Genomic DNA, 22348 nt, shown 5'->3' on the forward strand with positions numbered 1-22348 from the left:
CAATGATAAAGGCACTGAAACCAAGTTATTTCTCATTTAGATGACTGTGAATGCACTTTTCAAAGGTAATTAAAATACAATATTTACCTTCCTGTTCCTCTTGTCTCTGATCATTCTGAGACACTGCTACCAGAAAAATCTGGCAAAATCATAAATCTTAGTTTGCCACTAGCCACTTTCAAAAACCTATACATTTTATACAATTTAAAAGAATTAAGTTATTTAATTATTTACATGACTGTAAAGGCTTTCCATCTGCTGTATTCTTATCTCTTCACCAGACTCACTCCAGTCTCAATGAAGTATTAACCAGAACATATCCTACGCTTTCTTTCTCTGTTCCTTTGCTCACTCTGGTAAACTGGTAAAAATTGCTTTAGGACTATTTTTTAATGCAGAAATAGATAAGTGATACATATGCAGGAGACCAGGGATTTGACCGGGTCAGAAAGATCCCCTGAAGAAGGGAATGGCAACCCACTTTGGTATTCTTGCCTGGCGAATTCCATGGACAGAGGAGCTTGGCGGGCTACAGACCACAGGGTCACAAAGAATTGGACACAAAAGTGACTAACACTTTCACTTTCAACCTATCCCCACCCTTACTATCAAAGTCCATCTACTCTCATGTCAAAAGGCTCCCCTTCAACGAATCTTTGATTCTCCAGAGACAATTAGTGTCTGCTTCCCAAAACAACACATATTCCCACAACAGCTGGACACTATTATGTTGCATATTTTCCTCATTTCAGTATAAGCTCTAAAACTGCACAACTTGTTTTACTTACTTTTGTGTTCTCTATCATTTCACACAAAGCAGAACTGAAATACATGAAAGTAAAAAAAAAAAAAGCAAGTATTATTTCAGTTAATCCTTCTTTTCTTACCTGCAGGATCCCAAGTTATATTGTGTGCTATGGAGTCCAGAAAAAATTGGCCACTTTTCTGCCACTGACTATATAATTCCTAAAATTTGAAAAAAAGGTCAGTTAGTCTATTACTGGCATCTGTTCTGTCAAGTGTATACACTGACACTAATTATTTTTAATAATATATGTACTTATTTTTTGAGGTATAATTGAGCACTGAGTCATATTTGAAGAGAATAAAATGTTCAGTCTAGTCAAGAAAAATAGAGTATGTGATGGAGATCAATGAGAGCATATCCATTCCTGGAAGGTCCAAAAGTCTGTCTTTACTATATTTAGACAATCAATAAGTATCTGCCAACTAGGACAATATATGTATTAACCTCAAACTTTTAAAGTTACTATTATTACTTTATTATTATTATTATTATAGCTACCAAGGTTTAATTTTAAATGTGTCTGTGTCTCTGCTATTTGAAGATTCCTCCTCTTTTAGTGTTTCACCTTCACCTGAGGGCATATGGTAAGTGTGAAGATTCAGAATAAGAGATGTTAACACTGCTCTTATATTATATAAAGGCTTTTCATCCCTTAAAGCAGTGTTTTTCAAACTTTTTTAACCCACAAACCAGTAAGAAATACACACTGCACTGTAACCCAGAACACATATATGCATACATACAAATGCAATCTAAGTTTACTCTTAATACATGTGATGAACTCTAACATTTCTATTCTCTTTCATTTTCTTTTAAAGTCAGGTTGTGGCCTACTAAGTTGACTTCTCTAACCTCTACTAGATTGAGACTCATAAATACTGAGTGTAGTGGTTCCCATGCTTTGGTATGAAAATAATGTGAGATGGTTTACTAAAAACTCAGACTCTCAAGACCCATGCCCAAATGTTCAGATTCAAAAGGCCCAGGACTAGGCACAGGAATCTGTACTTTAAACCAACATCTCCAAGTGATTTGATACAGCTGACCTGCTGAATATTCTTATGAAACACTATGTGGGCTTCCCTGGTAGCTCAGACAGTAAAGAATTCACCTGTGATGCAGGAGACCTAGATTCAGTCCCTGGGGTGGGAAGACTTCCTGGAGGAGGGCATGGCAACCCACTCCAGGATTCTTGCCTGGAGAATCACCATGGACAGAGAAGCCTGGAGGGCTACAGTCCATGGGGTCGCAAAGAGTCAGACATGACTGAGCAACTAAGCACATTTTGCAGGAATGGCTCTCAATCATCAGAAGACTCCCCCTACAACTAGAGGTGCAAGTACGTAGGCACAATCCCACAGGTACAGATTTACAGTTCCCCAGAGGAGGACCTGGACACACTATCAACTAGTGATTCTGAAGTGCACCTCTTGTGAAGAACTACCATATTCCAGAATGTACAAGTAAAATAATATTTTTATGAGGCTCTAAAGATTCTCTGATACTATATCTTGGAATTAAAGATTTTGAGCATCTTCCAAGTTAAGAATTTTTCCATTTGATCCAGTTTTCCCTTTATTCATCAGGCTTTTTTCCCTTGCCCTCTTTGCAAACTCAGTGCTGCTACCAATAAACCAGCCTCTTCTTATTGAATTTTTCAGACTATTATATTAAATGATTATAACTAGTACAAGGGTTATAACTGAAATTCAATCCTACTCTTATAAGTAAAGGCATTTTAACATAACAAACTGATTTTTTAAAGTCAGTTATTTCATTCAACAAATATTTATTGACTAGCATTTGAAATACAGTGGTTTAGAAGGAACAACTACCTATAAAATATGTTTTTAGTACTAATAACTACTAATTCCTAAGGGTATGAGAGCCTCTAACACTGGATTCATAGATAATAATATAAACACAAACAGAGACGAGAGAAGTGTGGATTCTCTTTCCATGAAAGTTTTAAATGGACACCAATTAACCTAGAGAAAATATTTTTCATTAACACAAGGTAAGGAAAAAGAATGCTCACACCTAGGGATCAAGACAACTAGTTTCACTCTTAGATCTATGGCTCAACTACTGTTTCATTGCTCAAGTCACATATTTTTGAACCTCTGCTGCCTTATTTATAAAAAAGAAATAACAGCTGCCCAACTAAGTCAGAGGGAATTTGTAAGATATTAATAAGCTAAGTGAAAATGAAATGAAAACTATTAAAAAATATATAAGATAAATCTATTATTAACACACTGTTTAATATTTCACATTTAACACATTCCCAGTCTTTGAAATCAAGAATAAATAGATGTTAAACAATTTTGGAATTGAGCAAAGAGCCTTTTAAGGCTGACTTGCTTAATATCAAACAGCTACACAGCAGCAGATAAATAAACCATTTCTATAACTCCTACTACAGTGTTCTTTAGACCACACTATGCTGATCCTCTTTCACAGTTAAAATCAGTAGTTTAACCTTCAGTAGAGATGAGTAAAATACCCTGGTCTGCTATATTTAAGAGTATCGAAACACAAAAAAAATCTATAACATAACCTCAATATTTAAAAACTATTGTTTTAAGCAACTTTCAGAACTATTCCTTATAAAGAAAAAACATTCACTGACCCACTAACAATTGTTACATGATTTAATAAGGGCAAGAAATTAAGTCCAAGGGGTATGTTAAGATTTTGCAATCAAAACTTGTCACTTTAAGAACAAAATATACAAAGAAAAAAGCTATACGAAAGAAGATTATAGAAACAAAAACAAGTGCCACATATGACTGGACAAAGATGTTTGCCACTACTAATAAAGTAACTGACAAATTTCAAGTTGTTGCCTCTTCAAATACTTAATAAAAGAAAAAAACGACAGACGGGGGAAAAAAAGTAAAGATAATTTAGTAGGCACAATTTAATTTAATTCTACTTCAACGAAACATTTACACATTTTAAAGAAGGAAGTAGCATTTAGCATCTTGCCTTTAATTACAGTGTACAATTTATAATGATTTATGTGACAATCACTCTAATTTTGTACTCTTAAAAATGTTATCTTTTAATACACATTTCCATTTCTAATAGAAAAAGATAAATTACTGACCAAATTTTTCTTTTGCTTCGGTAGGTTAACTGGTTCAAAAACAGAAATAACATTTCCATAGGATGCTGCAATCTTTTAAAAAGAAAAAAGAAAGAAAACTTATAAATACGTTGTTACTTATGAATCAAAAGAGCAAAGGAAATGAATAGTGTAACTTACAAAATATTCAACACAAAGTTTCTTTCACCAATACTTGAGAAAGTCAGTTTTGAGGGTTACCATATGTGGGTCAGAATCCCCAGCACTGTCACCTACTGTTTCACTTACTGTATACCAGCAAGGTAATCTCTTTGAACCTCCGTTTCCCTATTTATATTTACAATATGCATTATATCATCTTCCTAGTAGAACTGAGGGTTGAAATAACATCTGTAAAGCATCTGGTAAAGAACACTGTTCATTCCCTTCCTCACATGAGAAAATGCACTGATGTATTCCTTACGGAATTTGATGACTTAAAATCAGTTTTTAGGTTATCCGTCCTCGAAAGTTCACAATTCTGTCAGTGTATATTTAACTTATCAGAGATAAAACTTAGATCCATTCCTCTGTTAACTCTTCAAGAAGTATTCTTTTTCAATATTCTATTTTATTTGAGTATCTTTAAAATTTACCCCTTAATCAATGAAAAATAAACCTTGCTGGCTCTGTTTTATTAAGCAGCTACAACTGCAGCCTGAGTGAGTCACAAATGAAGAATATTAAAACATCAGAAATCAGATACACAGGCAGAATGAATGATCAGGAATAAAAATAAGAACATATAACCTAGTGAAGAAGAGTAAGAAATGAGGGAGTGGATCCACATACATGTGGGAGTGGATATTTTAAAGTGTTCTGAGGAGTTCTGAGAAAACAGAAATCATCTACACTGAGTTCATCCAGGAGTGTTTAGTTTGTGCCTTTATGTGTGGCTAGGATTTCAAACTACAGTGAGTGTTCAATTTCAGAAACATCACTTCTCGGCCTTTTGGCTAAGATCAAGTGCAATTTCAGAAATGGCACAGTATGAATACAAGTGTAAATATTAAAAGAAGTAAAGTATGTTGGGAGGTGACTGACCATCAGCCCAGCCAGAGAAGAGAATAACGAACATGAAACCAAAAAGGTAGGTGTGAGTGGGTTAAAGAAAGTCTCAAACCAAGGTGAACAGCTTAAATTTTTCTAGAGTAATGGGAAACTAAGAACAGTTTAAAGCAAATGATAACAAGTCAAATGCAGATAAATTTTCTTAGGAAAACTAATCTGGTGGTACTACAAAGATAAAAAACAGTAATGATAAAATATTGATGCCTATGGTATCAAAGCACTTCCTTCTAAAAGTTAAACAGAAGTCCCAAATACCAAAACCTATAAATTTTCATCTTGGTATCTTAAGGAATCATTTGATTATACTGATACTATCTGTAAAACAAAGGAAATGTACCCTTTATCAGAATGATTATACAACCAAATGACCTCTTCATTCTAACCTGGATTTCATGTAATATAGTAACCCACCAAGCTCCTCTGTCCGTGGAATTCTCCAGGCAAGAACACTGGAGTGGGTGGCCATCCCCTTCTCCAGCAGATCTTCCTGATCCAGGGATTGAACCCAGGTCTCCTGCATTATAGGCAGATTCTTTACCATCTTAGCCACCAGGGAAGCCCATAGTACAGCTTATCCCAAAAAGATAATTCATATTGGAAATTACTAAAATTAGATTTCCAACATTAACAAGCCTCATGTGAATCTAGATGGTAGAAGTCACCTTTCATACAATTAAGATTACAGAACTACAGAGCTAGGAGATCAAGCAAAAATGAAGAGAAAGGAAAAAAGTTTCAGGGATTTTTGGCATTCCATAATAAAAATCATTTTTGTATCATAGCAAGGATGAAAGACATGAGCAAAAAAAAGATAAGACACCTGCAACTCTACTGAAAGGAAGGGGTATACGAATAACAAAACAAAAAACAGCAGTGCAAAAAAACAGGCAAAGACTACAGGAGTTGAAATGACTTTACCACGAATATCTTTAAGCTAGGTCTGAAGACATAACTTTTCAGAATGGCAAGTTTACTAGGAATGATTAGATTAAAAATAAGGTTGGGACCATTTTGATTTCTCACACAAAATGTTCTAACAGTATCACAGAGTCAAACAATATACTTTAAATACCTAGCAAAAAAAATTACATTTGCCAAGTTCAGCCTAGTCTATCTACAACTGTATCTAGGCTTGGTCAACTATGCCTATATGGTGCTATATTAAGCTCTATACTATACTGTTTGTAAGTTAGAACTCTCCCAACTCTGGTACCATATAGAAACCCTATTTAACCTGATGTAAAATCATAAACCCATTTCTTTTGTTTTTGCTGCTGTTTCACTTTCAAGGTAATTTTTTTCCTTTTCATATGTAAATAGTAGTTAATTAAATTTTTCACTTTTTTATAGACTTGGAATAAATAACTTAAAAAATTATAGTGTTTATGTTGATTTTTTTACAAAGTTTATCCCAAAGTTACAAGGAGATAACTACCTCTTTAAAGACAAAGTAGGACTCTAACAATAATTTCTTTTCAGGAGTTTATTTCTAAATAGACTGAAGTTTATTGTTATTCCTTTCCTTCAATCCAATAAATTTTGAAATAAGTAAGCTTTACATCTACTCTACAGGCAATAAATATTATATCTGGCAACTCAAGGAGAAAATTATGCTATTCAAGATTATACAAGAATAGAATTCCTGACAGTCTCTAAGATACATTTAAGTCAGGAATTTTGTTCTCTAGGGTACATCTAGAGAGACAAAGAAATCTGTAGCTACATTATCTTGGAAACACAGTAAGTCTCTAATTCAAAAGGAAATGATACTTCAGAGACTATACTGACAAAAACCATACTCAAAACAAATCTCATATTACCACAAGATTACAAACCTTGCCTTGTTGCATTGAACAATCTACACATCCTACTTGAATATTTCCATGTTTAGCGCCTGGGATTATTTGCAGTCTTTCAAAATCACTTCCCAGTATAACAATGTCACATCCAGATGCATAAGCCTAAAAACAAAACATAAAAGAACAAAATAAAACAAAAATGATAAAGTTGTCAACAAAATATTTTATCATATAAAACACTGGTATTATATATTATGTTTTAACAGACTAATTTTAAATATTCTTTTTTAAAAAATCTTTATTATTTGAGAATATTTCCCTTACCTCCCATATACAGACCCATCAGTCAGTCCTATCTGCAAAATAAATACCAATTCCTTTCACTTCTTCCATCTTGATTGAATGCTACTGAACTTACCTAAACTACCATAATCTCTCTCCTGCATGATTGCTTATATTCTGATCACTTCCATTCTTGCTTCCCTCTATAACTCCTTTTCACACGAAGACAAAAGTGATCTTTTAAAAATGTTTATTACACCAAGTAATTTTTCCTGATATTAAGTCCCTTCAATAGTTTCCTCATGAACTTGGAACAAAATCTCAATTTCTTACCAATGTCAATGCCCTAAATTATTATCCTAATTTCCCAAACCCATCCCAAGCTAGTCTTTCATCCCTTCAAATGGCTCCTGCCCCTATATTACCCTTTTTTCTGTTCCTTGGGCATATCAATCTTTTTCCACCTCGGGGTGGTTTACCTTCCTTCTACCTGCCTGGTCTTTGTCTAACGTCTTTCCAACATTCAGGTCTCAGTTCCTGAATATACTCCTATTCTTGCTCCCTCTCCTCTAATGACTTTCTGTTCTTTTTCTTCATAGCATATACCACAATTTGTAAATATCTTGCTTGTTATCCATGTCCATTACTACAAGTGAAAGTCCATGACAAAAAGGCAGGGTTCAAGTTTATCTTGTTCTCTGGTCTTAGATCACAGAAGTTTCTTCCATCTAAGAGTACATGACTGTCATCCTAGAATTTATATACAGCCTAACTCTGAAAATAAAATATCCATCACAAACTCTTTTCCATCCTGGTAAATTCTGAAAATCTCAGTAATTCTCTACTTTTCCATCTCTTTTGCACATACACATACACTTTACTTAATGCAAAAAATATTATACTTAATAGATGTACTTTATGATCATAAATCCTACCAAGGCCAAAATGGTTCTGTATAAGCTACAAAAAAATATTTAGAAAAGGGATTTGAGAGAACATACAAATAAATCTGCTCACAGTATCAAAAAACTCAGGCCTAAATTGACTGACAGCTTCCAGAGTGGGCTTGATTTTTGACTTCTGATCTAGTGCTCTTTCAGTGGTAGCACAGGAACTTCCTAGTTAAGCATGCTTGCCTGGGATTTTCCTAAAAAGAATTAGGAGGAATCAAGTGCGGTTCTACTAGTGTCACACAGAGGAAAAAAGTGGCTCAGAAAACAAACAAAAAATCTCGTGATGGTCTGCTCACCTCTGTGTAAATACCCACAACAGGATCACAAGGCTTGTCACAAGATTATCCTCAAGAATAAATTCCAAAAAGCAATTTAAGAAAACTTTTCATTAATGATCCTCTAAAATACCTTAATATTTTAGCAACTGATTTTGTCCTGAATTTTAAATTTTGACAAAATACTGTCACTGTTTACCAAAGTATTATATTAAATGCAGAGTGTTTACAATTTAGATTGCCTTCTCACAACACAAATTTTTTTCAATTTCCATTAGACAGGATATATACATACATATATATATACACAAACACACACATATATATATATATATACATATAAATTTTAATGTGTTCATAACCTCTGCCTTCTTTTCATGTACTGCAATTATCTACTTTTAGATATTGTGTTGCACCTATTTTTGTCAACCATGACTAAATTTTCCTGAATCAAGTCTACATTAATCCTGAAGTAACCTCACAAAATTACTGCTTAATTAATTAATGTTTAATACAAGTATTGAACATCTTCAGACTTGATAATTGCAAAGTTATCTCAGAAATAGACACCTACTCAACAGAAAGATGCCAACTCATAATACAAATAAACCGTGATCATTCAAAGACTTATCCAGTCCTGGATTACCCTTGCTTTTTTCCTACTGTATTATATTATCACTGCCTGTCAGTTAATTTTTCCTTAGTGACAGTACTAGAAGATGCAAAGCTATCTATTCCTAATTTTGGGAACCAGTGAACCAGTGAAGTTGCTCAGTCATGTCCAACTCTTTGCGACCCCATGGAATGCAGCCTACCAGGCTCCTCCATCCACGGAATTTTCCAGGCAAGAGTATTAGAATGAGTTGCCATTTCCTTCTCCAGGGGATCTTCCCGACCCAGGGATCGAACCCAGGACTCCTGCATTACAGGCAGACGCTTCATCATTTGAGCCACCAGTGAAGCCCAATTTTGGTAAACTTTTAAGTCAAATAAATGTTATTGATCTTCTCTAGAATATCTCTCTCATTCAGTCTGCCCTTTCTTCTTTCAGGGTTACAACTAGTGGATGGCAATAAACTGGTAAATGGAAAAAACAAAAACAACAAAAAAAGAATATAACCAATTGCAGTCCACACTTCATGAGTTGACTATTATCCTTGGGGCTTTATAATAATAAAAAAAAAAAACCTCCTGATTTTCTTGACTATAGAATTTTAATTTTTATAGTTTATTTGATAATGTAATTAATTAAACATAAAATGCATTAAAGATTCAAACTATATTTTCATTTTATTCTGTTTCTCAATCATTTTCAAGAGTATGTAAGTATCTCCTTAAAAATTCTGCTGTGCACAGAATACTGGTTGAATAAACTACAGTACACAGGCACAATGGAGTATCATACAGATATAAAAAGAATGAGGAAGAAACCTATGAACTGACTTGGAGTGATTTCTAGGGGATAGTATTAAGTGAAAAATCAAAAAAACAAGTAGAAAAGGGCTGACTTGTCTTTGCCTGACTTACTTCACTTAGCATAATACCCTCTAGAGCCACATATTTTGTCACAAATGGCGAGATTTCACTCTTTTTTATGATTAATATTCCATTGTGTGTATATGCATTGTGTGTACACATACATGGATGAAAATGAATGCATATGTGTATGTGTGTGTATACATGTACATATGCATACATGAAATTTAATAATTTCAAAAATCATAACCAGCATCCATTGGTAGATGAATGAATAAAGAAGATGTATATATATACATGTATACACACACACCCCTACACATCTTCTTTATTCATTCATCTACCAATGGATGTTAGTTATGATTTCTGAAACTTATTAACATCATAAATAAATCAATCAGAATAGGGGGGAAACAAATGAACTAACTAAATTACAGACAAATACTACATCTACACTGAAAGAAAGAAGGCAGGAAAGAGCTAAGTAATTTATGAACACAGAATTTGACTAATATATTTTCAGCCTTAGAGAGTGAGAAGGAAAAAACTTTGGCACCAAAGTTTTATATATACCAAAGCTATACAAGGACACTACAAGAAAACTACAGGCCAATTTCTCTGACGAATATAGATGCAAAAATCTTCAACAAAATACTAAAAGACTGATTTCAATAGCACACTAAAAAGATCATACACCATAATCAAGTGGTATTTATCTCTGAGATGCAGGATGGTTCCATAAAAGCCATATATGACAAGCTCACAGCTAACACAGTCGATGGTAAAAAGCTAAAAGCTTTTCTCTAAGATCAGGAACAAGACAAGGATGTTCACACTTTTATCAATTCTATTCAACATAATATTGGAAGTCCCAGCCAGAGTAATCAGGCAAGAAACAGATAGAAAATGCATTTGAATCAGAAAGGAAGATATAATATTGTCTGTTTTCAGAATACAAGATACTACATATAGAAACCCTGAAGTCTCTACCAAAAAACTTTTAGAGCTAATAAACAAAGTCAGCAAAGTTGCAGAATACAAAATCAACATAAAAAAAAACTGCATTTCTGTACACTAACAATAGACTATTCAAAAAAGAAATTAAGGAAACAATCCAATCGACAACAGCATCAAAAAGAATAAAATACTTCAGAATAATTTTAACCAGGTGAAAAGTCTCGCACACTGAAAACTATCAAGACATAGATTAAAGAAACTGAAGATGACACAAATAAATGAAAAGACGTCTTTTGTTCTCAAACTAGAAGTTAATATTGTTACAATGTCCATATTACACAAAACCATTTATAGATTCAATGTAATCTCTATCAAAATTCCAGTAGCATTTTTCACATAGGGGAAAAAAAATCCTAAAATTCACATGGAACCACAAAAGACCCCAAATAGCCAAAGCAATCTTAAGGAATAACTAAGCTGGAATCACATTTCCTGATTTCAAACTATATCACAAAACTATAATAATCCAAACAACATGGTATCAGCATAAAACCAGACATAGAGACCTAAGAAACAAAATCACAAGCCCAGACATAATCTACACATATATGCTCAACTAATTGTTGACAAAGGTGCCAAGAATATACAATAGAGAAAAGATAGTTTCTTCAATAAGTTGACACTGGGAAAACTGGACGTCCCTGTGCAAAAGAACGAAATTGAACCTGTGTCTTACATCGCACACAAAAATAAACTCAAAAATGAATCAAAAAGTTAAACCTGAAAAATAAAACTGGAAACAACAAAATTCCTAGAAGAAAACATAGGGGGGAAAGGCCCTTGACAAAAGCATAAGCAACAAAAGCAGTAATAAATAAGACTACACTAAACTGCAAAGCTTCTGCATAGCAAAAGAAACCATCAACAAAATGAAAAGTAACCTTCAAAATGGGAGAAAGTATTTGCAAACCTTATCTGATAAAAAGTTACTATCTAAAATATATAAAGAACTCATAATTCAATAGCAAAAACAATCCAATTAAAAATGGGCAGGGGACTCAAACACACATTTTTCCAAAGAAGATGTACTGCTGGCCAATAGGTACATGAAAAGACGTTCAATATCACTAATCATCAGGGAAATGCCAATTAAAACTGGATGAGATATCACTTCACACCCATTAGGATGCTATCATCAAAAAGATAAAAGATAAGTGTTGGTAAAAATGTGAAGAAAAGGAATCCTTGTGTACTCTAGGTGAGAATGTAAACTGGCATAGCCACTGTGAAAAACAATATGGAAGAGGACTTCCTTGGCGGTCCAGTGGTTAAGAATCTGCCTGCCAATGCAGGAACACAGGTTCGATTCCCCGGTCCACACGATTCCACATGTGGCAAGGCAACTAAGCCTGTGGGCCAAAACTACTGAGCCCGTGGGCCACAACTACTGAAGCCCACACTCTAGAGTCCAAATGCCACAACTATTGAGACTGCGTGTTGCAACTACTGAAGCCCATGCACCCTAGAGCCCATGTCCACCATAAGAGACACCACTGCAATGAGAAGCACATACACTGCAACTAGAGAGTGGTCCCCACTTGCTGCAAGTAGATAAAGCCCACCCACAGCAATGAAGACACAGCACAGGCAAAAGAAACAAAAACAAACAGCAAACAAAAACACTAGGGAAGGGTCCTGAAAAAATTAAAAGCAAAACTACCATATGTTCCACCAACTCAACTTCTAGGATTATGTCCAAAGATGATGAAATCACTCTAAGAGATATCTGCACTCCCATATTCATTTCAGTATTGTTCATAAAAGCCAAGATATGGAAACAGCCTAAGTGTCCATCAGTGAATGAATGGATTTTAAAAAATATATTTTATACACATACACAGAAACAAAAGAATATTATTCAGTCACACAAAAAAAAAAACGCTGCCACTTGTGACAACCTTGAAGGCATTATGCTAAGTCAAAGAAAGACAAATACTGTACATATATATTCCACTTATATGTGGAATCTAAAACATTTTTACTAATAGAAATATTTTACTAACAGAATTGAATGGTGGTTGCCACGGCTGTGGGTGGGAAAATGGGAGATGCTGGTCAAAGGATACAAACTTTCAGTAATAAGATGAGTTAGTTCCAGGAATCTAATGTATAGCAGGGTGACTATGGCTAACAATACTACATTGTACAGTTGAAAGTTACTATTAGAATAAAGCTTTAATGTTTTCATCATAACAACAAAGTGGTAATTATGTGAGGTAAAGGATATGTTAACTAATCTCACTGTGGTAAATATTTCATAATATGTATGTGTATCAAATCATAACACTGTATACTTTACACAATGTTAATGCCAACTGTATCTCAATAAAGCTTAGAGGAAAATAAAGAGAGAGAGGTGAAACTATACAGATAATCCAAACTGGGTATCATGCAAAAATCACTTGAAATAGATGCATCTTCTTATGGATATTTTAAATAGATTATTAAAATTAATTCAATCACTAGAGTTTATACAACATGACAAGTTAATAAGCATGTCAGTACACCAAACCAAACTGGGAAAACAAACTTAATAAGTTCATAGCAGCATTATTTACAACAGCCAAGACATGGAAGCAACCTAAGTGTCCATCAACAGATAAATGTATAAAGAAGACGTGATACATATATACAATGGAATATTTATCATAAAAAGAATAAAATATTGCCATTTGTAGCGACATGAATGGATCTAGAGAATATCACACTAACTGAAGTCAGGGAGAAAAAAAGACAAATATTGTATGATAGTATTTATATGTGGAATTTAAAAAACTATACAAATGAATCTATATACAAAATAGAAACAAACTCACAGATGAAGAAAACAAACTTAGAGTCACCAAAAGGAAAAGGGAAGGGGACAAATGATAAATAGGAGGATGGGATTAACAGACATGAACGACTAAACATAAAACAGAAAAGCAACAAGGATTTACTGGATAATACAGGGAACAATATTCAATGTCTTATAATAGCCTATACTGGAAAAACGATCATATATATACACATATATAAATCCAGACCACTTCACTGTAAGCCTGAAAGTTACACAACATTATAAATCAACTATACTTCAATTTAAAAAACTTAATGTATTAATAATTCACACATTAACAGAATAAAGAAAAAATAAACAAACTTGGATATGTATGATTTTAAAATAACCCATCTCTACTAACCTACCTGGTTTTAAATATACTATACATAATATTTAAAACCAAATTCTAAAGAGTTTCATAGATTTTTTACAAAATAAATGGTTCTGAAAAATTCATTTCAAGGTGCCCTATTATTATTAAAACAATAATTAAAAGAACAGAACTAGTTTATCAAATAAATTGCCATGCTACCCAAGTTTCAAAAGTAATATGCATATATTACAATTGATACACTAACTGCTTCTGTCAACAGATTCGTAATCAGAATAACCTATTACTAAGCAATGAAAATTAAATTGACAAATGAAAATCCTTTTATTAGGCACATGTAATATTACAATTACTAACTGAGGCTAAACAAGGTGCAAAGAAAAAACTGAGTTCATGTGCATGCTATTTAGCACACAACAAACATGATTTTTAACTTTAAATTTGGCAGACAACTGTCTCGAATATTCTAAATTTTAAAAATTACCCAAGGCTGCAACAGTCAGCATTCTAATATGGAAATCCTGTGATTTCTCTTAACAGTTGGATTTCCTGTTTTCACTGTTTTATTTTAACCAACCATACCAGGTAAATATCCCGAAGAATTTCTTCCGGGTATACTTCCTGGTTAAATGACTTATTTTTGGCATATTGTAATTAATATTATTCTCATTTATTAAAACACAACATTAAGAATTCATACGTCTTCAATAATTTTAAAGGTACCTTAACACTATTTAAAATAAAATATTTTAAAATAAACCAAATATTTAAAGTCTAATTTGTACCCATAATGGCCTATGAGCACCACAAAAATCATTCTCTCTCCAGATACATACATTATCAAACTTTCCCCTCCTGTATTCTCTCCATTCACGTGCTTCTCCAAAAAAAGAACTTTCTATAAAGGCTTCCCTACAGTGAACAAAACAAAAATGTAAACTAAAGGATGCTTATTATTACAGAAAGTCGAAGGAGAATGCTAATTCAGCCTGCATTTCTCTACCAACATCCAGATAGCTGCAGTCCTTTGACTTCTAATCTGGGTCCCTTTGGTTGGGAACACTGAGTTGTCCAACACAAAAGACAGCCTGGAGCTATTATTTGTTTGCTATTCCTCATATAGCCAAGTATTTAAATTACAAACTAGAGACAGGAAGTCCTAAATATTAACACAATCTGTCTCTTGAAAATTACCTCCCTTTCCATTTCAGTAAAAACACAATTTCAACACTAAGTACAGAAAATCTATTATATGCTAAAGCACATATCACTAGCATGCACAGAAATGTTGGAAAACCAGATCTAACTATGCCTGTTTTTAACTATGAAAAACAAATTTTTTTTTTTATAAAAACAAAAGTCGTCAACAGATTACGGCCAGGTGCTCATATACTTTTACTCTAAAGACTGTAGGAAATTAACAAGGAAAAAGGAATGAAGGAAAAATTCATGTAAATAAAGAAAAATTAAAGAATTTTTGCTAATATACCCGAAATTTCTCCTGCTTGTTCCTCTGATATTCAGGGTAAAATGCATAACTGATATTGAAAAAAAAACTTTTTAACTTTAATTGAGGTATTTTATTTGAACTCAAATCTAAATGATTAAAAATACTTCTTAAAACTGAAATTTTTAATTACATAGCAGTAAGACTTTACTATTATTCATTGATTTAATTAGTATTTAATCTAGGCACTATGAGTTTAGCCTTTATAATAACTGACATTTTTAAGAGTTTTACAGGTACCAAGCAATGAACTTAGTTTTTCATGTAACAATCCTATGAATACGCTTTCCTTAGCCTCATTTTACAGATAAGAAGAAAAAGAAACTCAAAGAATGTAAAAGAATTTCCCCATGGATATATCACTAACTGTAAGGACTAGGTTGGAAATCAAATTCAGATTATGATGCTAGTATTAGGTGACACCAGTACTCCAATCACTGTTCTAGGCACTCACAATGAAACTTTGGAAGACATACACAAGGCAAAATAGGTTACTAATAAAATGAAAGTGCAAATAAAGTGCTTTGAAGTGTAACAGACAGGGTCACTGCCTACTAGAAGTTTTCCTATTAACAGAAAAGTCAAAATAGTTGGATGCCAATTTAAGTAGCAAAAAAAAGGGTCTCATATATACTAACTATATTAGAAATGTCATATTTTAAAATCTAGAATCCATGAGAAATGGCACTCATTTTAATTTAAAGCCTGTCAGGCTATATTCAGAAAACAGGATCTCATCTCTTGTAATCTTTTAAAATAAGAACAAATAAGTTATCTGCAAACATGCAAAGACAGGAATTACAAACATTAAATCTGTCTTTAGAGAAGGTATAATTTAACAGGAGAAACAAAATAATTCTTCAAGTGGGCCTGTAAGAGGAAGATTTCATGTCTCTAGGTGAAGTAAAACTGGAATTTAGGGAGAGATTTTTAGTCTGCACATACCATCTACCATTAATGTTTGCTCTCTATGGGAAGAAAAGAAGCCAAAATCAAAAGAGGTTAAAAACAAAATTCAAGGAGTAAACAAGAGGTTCTACTTTTTAGAAAAGAGGATAATTTCAAGAGAGATTAAATTTAAGATGAATATAGTAACCAAAAGACTGAGGGCAAGAAATCTAGTTTATAACGAATTAATTTAATGTTGAAGAGTCAGGGTAGATTAGCTGCAAAGGAAGAAAGATGGTTGTTAATAAACTACCATCAGAATTAGAGAAACCTGGGATCTCTTCATACTAAATAACAACAACAAAATGTTTATTTTCACCTTATTTACTGCACTGATTCCTGAGATCTGAGAGAAATCTACAGGAGGCTTGGCGGGAGGTGATTAAAGCTTGATCTATGGAAACACACTTTAAAATTCAGTAAACCTGAGCAGCAAGCTACATGATGGCATAGGATGTTCTTATCTTGGACACATTAACTCACCTCTCCTTTAAAATAACAGAAGCATTCACCAACATTTTATAAATACTTTGGCCATCTAGGTGCATAAGTAAGTCAGCATACTGTATATACTTTGAAGTTCACACCACTGCTTACATACTAACAGATTCTGAATGCCTTCTCAAATAAAGTTGTTATAATTTACATTAGAAGAGCATTCATATAACTTTAGGAGATGTCAGAGAATGAAATGTTACCATCCAAAAATCTCCCATTAGAAAAATTTCCTTAGGATGATCTTCATTTTCTGAACAGCAACAGCAGAAAGCAATGTTCAACTGCTGGGAGACTCTGGTGGCCCTCTACCACCCTCAGAGTTCACTCTCCTCTTTGAACACTGAAGCAAGGTTAACATTTAGAATTAGAATCTCTAAAACTCCTAGTGTCAAGTGCAATTTAAGGCATATATGAGTCACTCTACAGGGAAGGAACAAACTATTCAAAAGCAAAGTACTTGGTTGGCACTAAAAGCAAAATTCAGATACTAAATGACTACATATTAAATAATGATTACTGGGTTCTTTTCTATTATTTATTGACTGACAAATATGACAAAAAATAGTCAATAGTGGATAAAAAGAAAACCTGGGGTATCTATTAAGCTGTTTAGTTTGCTTCACTGATACATGCAAAATTAAGTAACTTAACCACAACTATTAGGAGATAGCTTAATAACTACTCAAGTTGTAGCAAAAATCATGAACCCGATAAGTATATTTAGATATGGACTATTATGTGCAATACTGACCTAAAGCTTGAAATCATTATAACAACTACAGAAAATTCTCTTAAAAGTTACAGTTAAGGAAGAAAATGTCAATATTCTGGTAAGATGCAAAAGTTTGGGGCCCTCCTTTCACTATCTGGAGAAGACAAATGAAAAACACGACACTTCCATTTAAACTTTAACATGGAACTACTACTACAAATGAAAGAGGAGTTTTACTGGAAAACAGTAATGTAACTTGGTAATTAATATGAACAATCTAAAATAAATAAGTCTCCCAGGACTACTACACTCTTAAATACGGAGTGCAAGGATGGCAGGAGTGAACCATTAACAAAAATAGTTTTCTCTTTCCAAAGTTATTCCCAGTGAACTTAAAGAAAAGTAAATGAAAAGCACTGTTTTCACTATATTTTTACTACGTGCTAGTTGTTGACAGCAAACAATTAGTAACCGTTTTAACTTTTTTTTTTTTTTTTTTTAAGACACCCACTCTTTTTAACTACAAAAACTTGACCTTAACTCAGAAGAAGAAATGAAACTAATCCCAGCTATTCCTAAACTTGACAATTAAGAGCCTATGGACGTGGGCAATAAACCACCCCCCACACACACACATTACACAGGAACGACATTGTTAAACCACCCCAACCAAAAGATGTCAGATTAAAACTTGAAAAAATCCTACAAAACATTCTAGCTTCCGAGTGTAATCTCGGTAAACATCAAGTAGCTCAATGATCAAAGTGCTGTTGCCGCCTCCGTCCTCAAAGGCCCGGTCTGCCGACCCTAAAGAGTCGGGACCTCCCCCTGGAACGTGGGCGACCCCCGCAAGGGCGACGAGGTTTTCAGGGCCTCCGCCCGCTGCTCTGGGCCGAGACCGGCTGACTCAGGGGCGCGGACTCGCCACGGGCGGCGAGGGAGCTTCCCAAACTCACCGTGAAGCGCTGGTCGCCGACGCTGCCCACCGAGAAGCAGTGATCGCCGGGATTCACGGCCCCGGTCAGCACCTGGTGCAGGTTCATGTCTGCGCCTCAGTCCAGCAACTGACGTCGTGTCCGGCTCATGCCCGGGGTCAGCGGTCGCTTCCCTCCCTCCTTCCTTCACGGGCGGCGGCCGTTCTGCAGCGACAGGCGCCAGACGCCGGAGCCGCTCAGCTGCGGCCCGCAGCTCATCCCGAGCCCCGGCCTGTGAGGCCCGGAGGGGGCGGGCCAGCGAGCGGGCGGAGCGCCGCGCTCGGCCGCGCACCTGTCACAGTCCACGCGGGCCCAGGTGAAGCTCTGGGTCGACCCAGCGGCCGCGACCCCTGGCCGACTCACCGGCCAGGAGGGCCACGCCGTCCGCAACACTTCCCTGAGGTCTGGGTGGCTGGCCCGGACCGAGCCCAAGTGTCGCAGGCAGCACACGATCGCCCTCTCCACCTGACCTGGCCCTTGCAGGCTCCGGTGCCCGCCACCCCCAATGGCCTCGGCGACTCCCTACGCGTCGCTAGGTCCCTTTGGCCGAAATATCGCGAGATTCTCGGGGCGAAAAGGAATACTGCGGTAAAGGATTCACTTTTTTACCACCGCTGACAGAATAGCAGGAGGAAAACGCCTCTTCGAGGGAGATGTTGGCCAATCCCGAGCTCGAGCCCACCTAAGGCTCCACCCACTGCTGAGGATAGACCAATGTCTTAAAGGCTTGCGAGGGACGCTGTGCGTTTGAATATTCAACGTCAGGAGCCTAGTAAAAACATAAAGATTCTTGGATAAGGTTAAGGGCTGTCAAATTATGCTGTAGGTTAGGGTTTATTCTGACTGTTGGACCAGAAAGCTTAAAAGGGAGAAGTGCATTATAAATACACTTGCGGTGTCCTCGGTCCTGGTAGAGACTACAAGTCCCAAGAAACACCGCTCTTGTGGGCGGCCCGCGAATACTAGTGAATGGGAACCCTGCGGCTTCTCTGACCCGCACGGTAGTAACTCCGGCCGGACGCGCGTTTCCAGTTGGCTAAAAAGGAAAATAAACACTTGACAAGTGCTAAAATGAGGTGTTTTCACCAAATTTCAACTTAACATTCGTTTTTAAGTTGTGGTAATAGTAATACTGCACCCGCCCTGCGTTGAGCTGGTGTTTCGGAAAAATCTTAAGAATTCCAAAGTGATTAGTGTCATAATCCCAACTGTGAGATTCAACTCATTGTGTTTTGACACGTTTTGTTTTGATTAACATCTGTTTTTGTCTCCGCCCCTGTACCGTAAGCCTCTTAAGAGACAAGCTGTCGTGTATCCCAGTGTCTAGTGCAGAGAGCACTGTACGATCTAGGTGTTCAGTAAAGGGTCAAAGAGTGAATGTAAATAAGAACTTCCCAGTAAAAAAGATGGTCTCCTGATGCGAAGAACTGACTCATTGGAAAAGACCCTGATGCTGGGAAAGATTGAAGGCGGGAGGAGAAGGGGACGACAGAGGATGAGATGGTTGGATGGCATCACCTAGTCCCTGAACAGGAGTTTGAGTAAGCTCCAGGAGTTGGTGACGGACAGGGAGGCCTGGCATGCTGCAGTCCAGAGGGTCGCAAAGAGTTGGACACGACTGAGCGACTGAACTGAACTGAACTGAAACCAATTTTGATTTTTATACCCTTTTCTGGTGGTAAAAACAAACAAAAAACTCTTCACACTAGTAGTTGGATGAGAAGAGTACTGGTAATTTTATTTATTTATTTTTTTTTTTGCTTTCCCTAAGTCTTTTGCAATGTACATATACTTTGTTTTGCAATTTTAAAAGTTTACTTTAAAAGTGAGTTTAAGAAAATAAATCTTTAAAAAGTAGATATATGTGTTTATATAACTGATACACTTTGCCATAGGGCAGAAACTAATGCAACATTGTAAATCAACTATAGTAAAAAATATTTTTTTAAAAAAGTCTAAAAGAGCCATCTCCCTTTTTTAAATTTGAAAGATGTAAATGAATTCCATTATACCAGTCTCCTCATAAAAATGAGGGACTTAAAATTTAAATTGTCTTAAAAAATACTATTTTATTGAGGTGTAACATTTTGTTATTTAATTATTAATTCAGATTTTATTTAAAATGCCTTTCAGTTAATTTTATATTTTAAATCTTAAATCAAGATTTTTCTGTTTCATATAAATTCTGTATCTAGCCCAAAGTTTAGCACGTTTACTCGCTCTATTCTGCCTATCATCTGGTTTTAAAAGGCATACTTTAAAAAGTACATAATAAAAGATTAAAAGAATGAAAGAAAGTAAGGGACCTAGTAGTTAGAAAATCTGAGATCTACTCTTGATCTCTCATTTGCTGTGTGACCATGGAAAATGTCTCGTTAACTTTAAGACCATTTTCCTCATCTGTAAAATTAGCAAGAGTAACTTGTTTATCGACAATATTTTGCCTGGCAATTTTATTCCTGATAAACATCTGTTCGTTTTTATTAAATTCCTTCATCCTAGAAATAGATGGAATTTGACTTCTGCCTTAATTACTCATTTAGACGAGTAACTTAATCTCTCTGTGCTTTACTTTCCTTATCTGTAAAGTGGGGATATTAATACACCTTCTTCTTACGATTATCATGAAGATTAAATGAACACAGTGTTTAGCACATAGGCAGAATTTAATAGATGTTAGTTATTCTTAATATTTTTTAGATTTTTGACTATTTGAAAGCCTTTATTGATTTTGTTACAATACTGTTTGATGTTTTGGTATTTTGGCCATGAGGATTCTTAGTTCCCCAAAAGGGGATCAAACTCATGCACTGCAGTGGAAGGCTAAGTCTTTCCCCCACAGCGAAGTCCCTATTACTATTATTACTATTATTAAATAAACCTAACCTTTTGACATATTTTTTCTGAAGTGTTCCATATAGTGTCAAACCTCAGTCCAAATCAAATTTTTTGGTGATGTCTGAAATGCCATACATGTTCTGAGGCCATCTTGGCCTGTATCCAAACCTATGGGACTATAGTGCTACAACTAACGAAAAGTGAGGGTATTCCTTTGCCTCTTATTCAGAGAAAACCTGCCCATTAAACACCCTATCTTTGATGTACAGCAGATGAACTGTTTCAATGAAACAGGTATATCCTTGTACTGTATTTATTCCACTACAGCTAAGACCTACTGTCTGGTTTTATACAGTCCTTGAACTGAGAATGTTTTTTACATTTTCTAATGGTTGAAAAAATTCATAGAATAAATATATTTCTTGATGCATAAAATTATATGAAATTCCTATGTTCATAAGTAAAATTTTATTGGAACACAGCAATGCATAGGCATTGAGGTATGGTCTATGACTGCTTTCACACTACAACTGCAGAGTTGAATAGTTTCAACAGAGATCATACATCCTGCCAAGCAAAATATTTACTATTTGGGCTCTTAGAGAGAAAGTTTGCCAACCCCTAATGTATAGGAAGGATCCTCTACTGCTCCATGATCTCTGAAATAGTTTTTGCTGTGCGGAATGGTTGTTGTACTGAATGATAACTCAGCTTAATTAGTAAAACTTTTCGTGTTGATGATTACACAAGCATCTTTAAATCCCTTGGTGAAGGAAATGGCAGCCCACTCCAGTATTCTTGCCTGGAAAATTCCATGGACAGAAGAGTCTGGTGGGCTACAGTCCATGGGGTCACAGAAGAGTTGGATACAACTGAGCAGCATGCACACACATTGTATCCCTGGGTCC

At 35.2% G+C, this 22348-nt stretch overlaps 1 protein-coding gene across 4 annotated transcripts in view; it reads right to left on the reverse strand.

The window, feature by feature from the left end:
- Positions 1-18810, reverse strand: part of DMXL1 (Dmx like 1) — a 124429-nt gene extending 105619 nt beyond the window's left edge. For all 4 annotated transcript variants that reach the window (XM_061150940.1, XM_061150939.1, XM_061150938.1 and 1 more), the window contains exons 1-4: positions 18585-18810; positions 6845-6970; positions 3921-3992; positions 888-966 (exon numbers count right to left, since the gene is read on the reverse strand). In XM_061150940.1, coding sequence (XP_061006923.1) covers positions 888-966; positions 3921-3992; positions 6845-6970; positions 18585-18671 — 364 coding nt within the window. In that variant the 5' untranslated portion in view covers positions 18672-18810. The remainder of the gene's footprint in view (positions 1-887; positions 967-3920; positions 3993-6844; positions 6971-18584) is intronic.
- Between the last annotated feature and the right edge of the window lie 3538 nt (positions 18811-22348).

Source organism: Dama dama, chromosome 9, assembly GCF_033118175.1.
Source record: "Dama dama isolate Ldn47 chromosome 9, ASM3311817v1, whole genome shotgun sequence".
In the NCBI taxonomy this organism is placed as follows: Eukaryota; Metazoa; Chordata; class Mammalia; order Artiodactyla; family Cervidae; genus Dama; species Dama dama.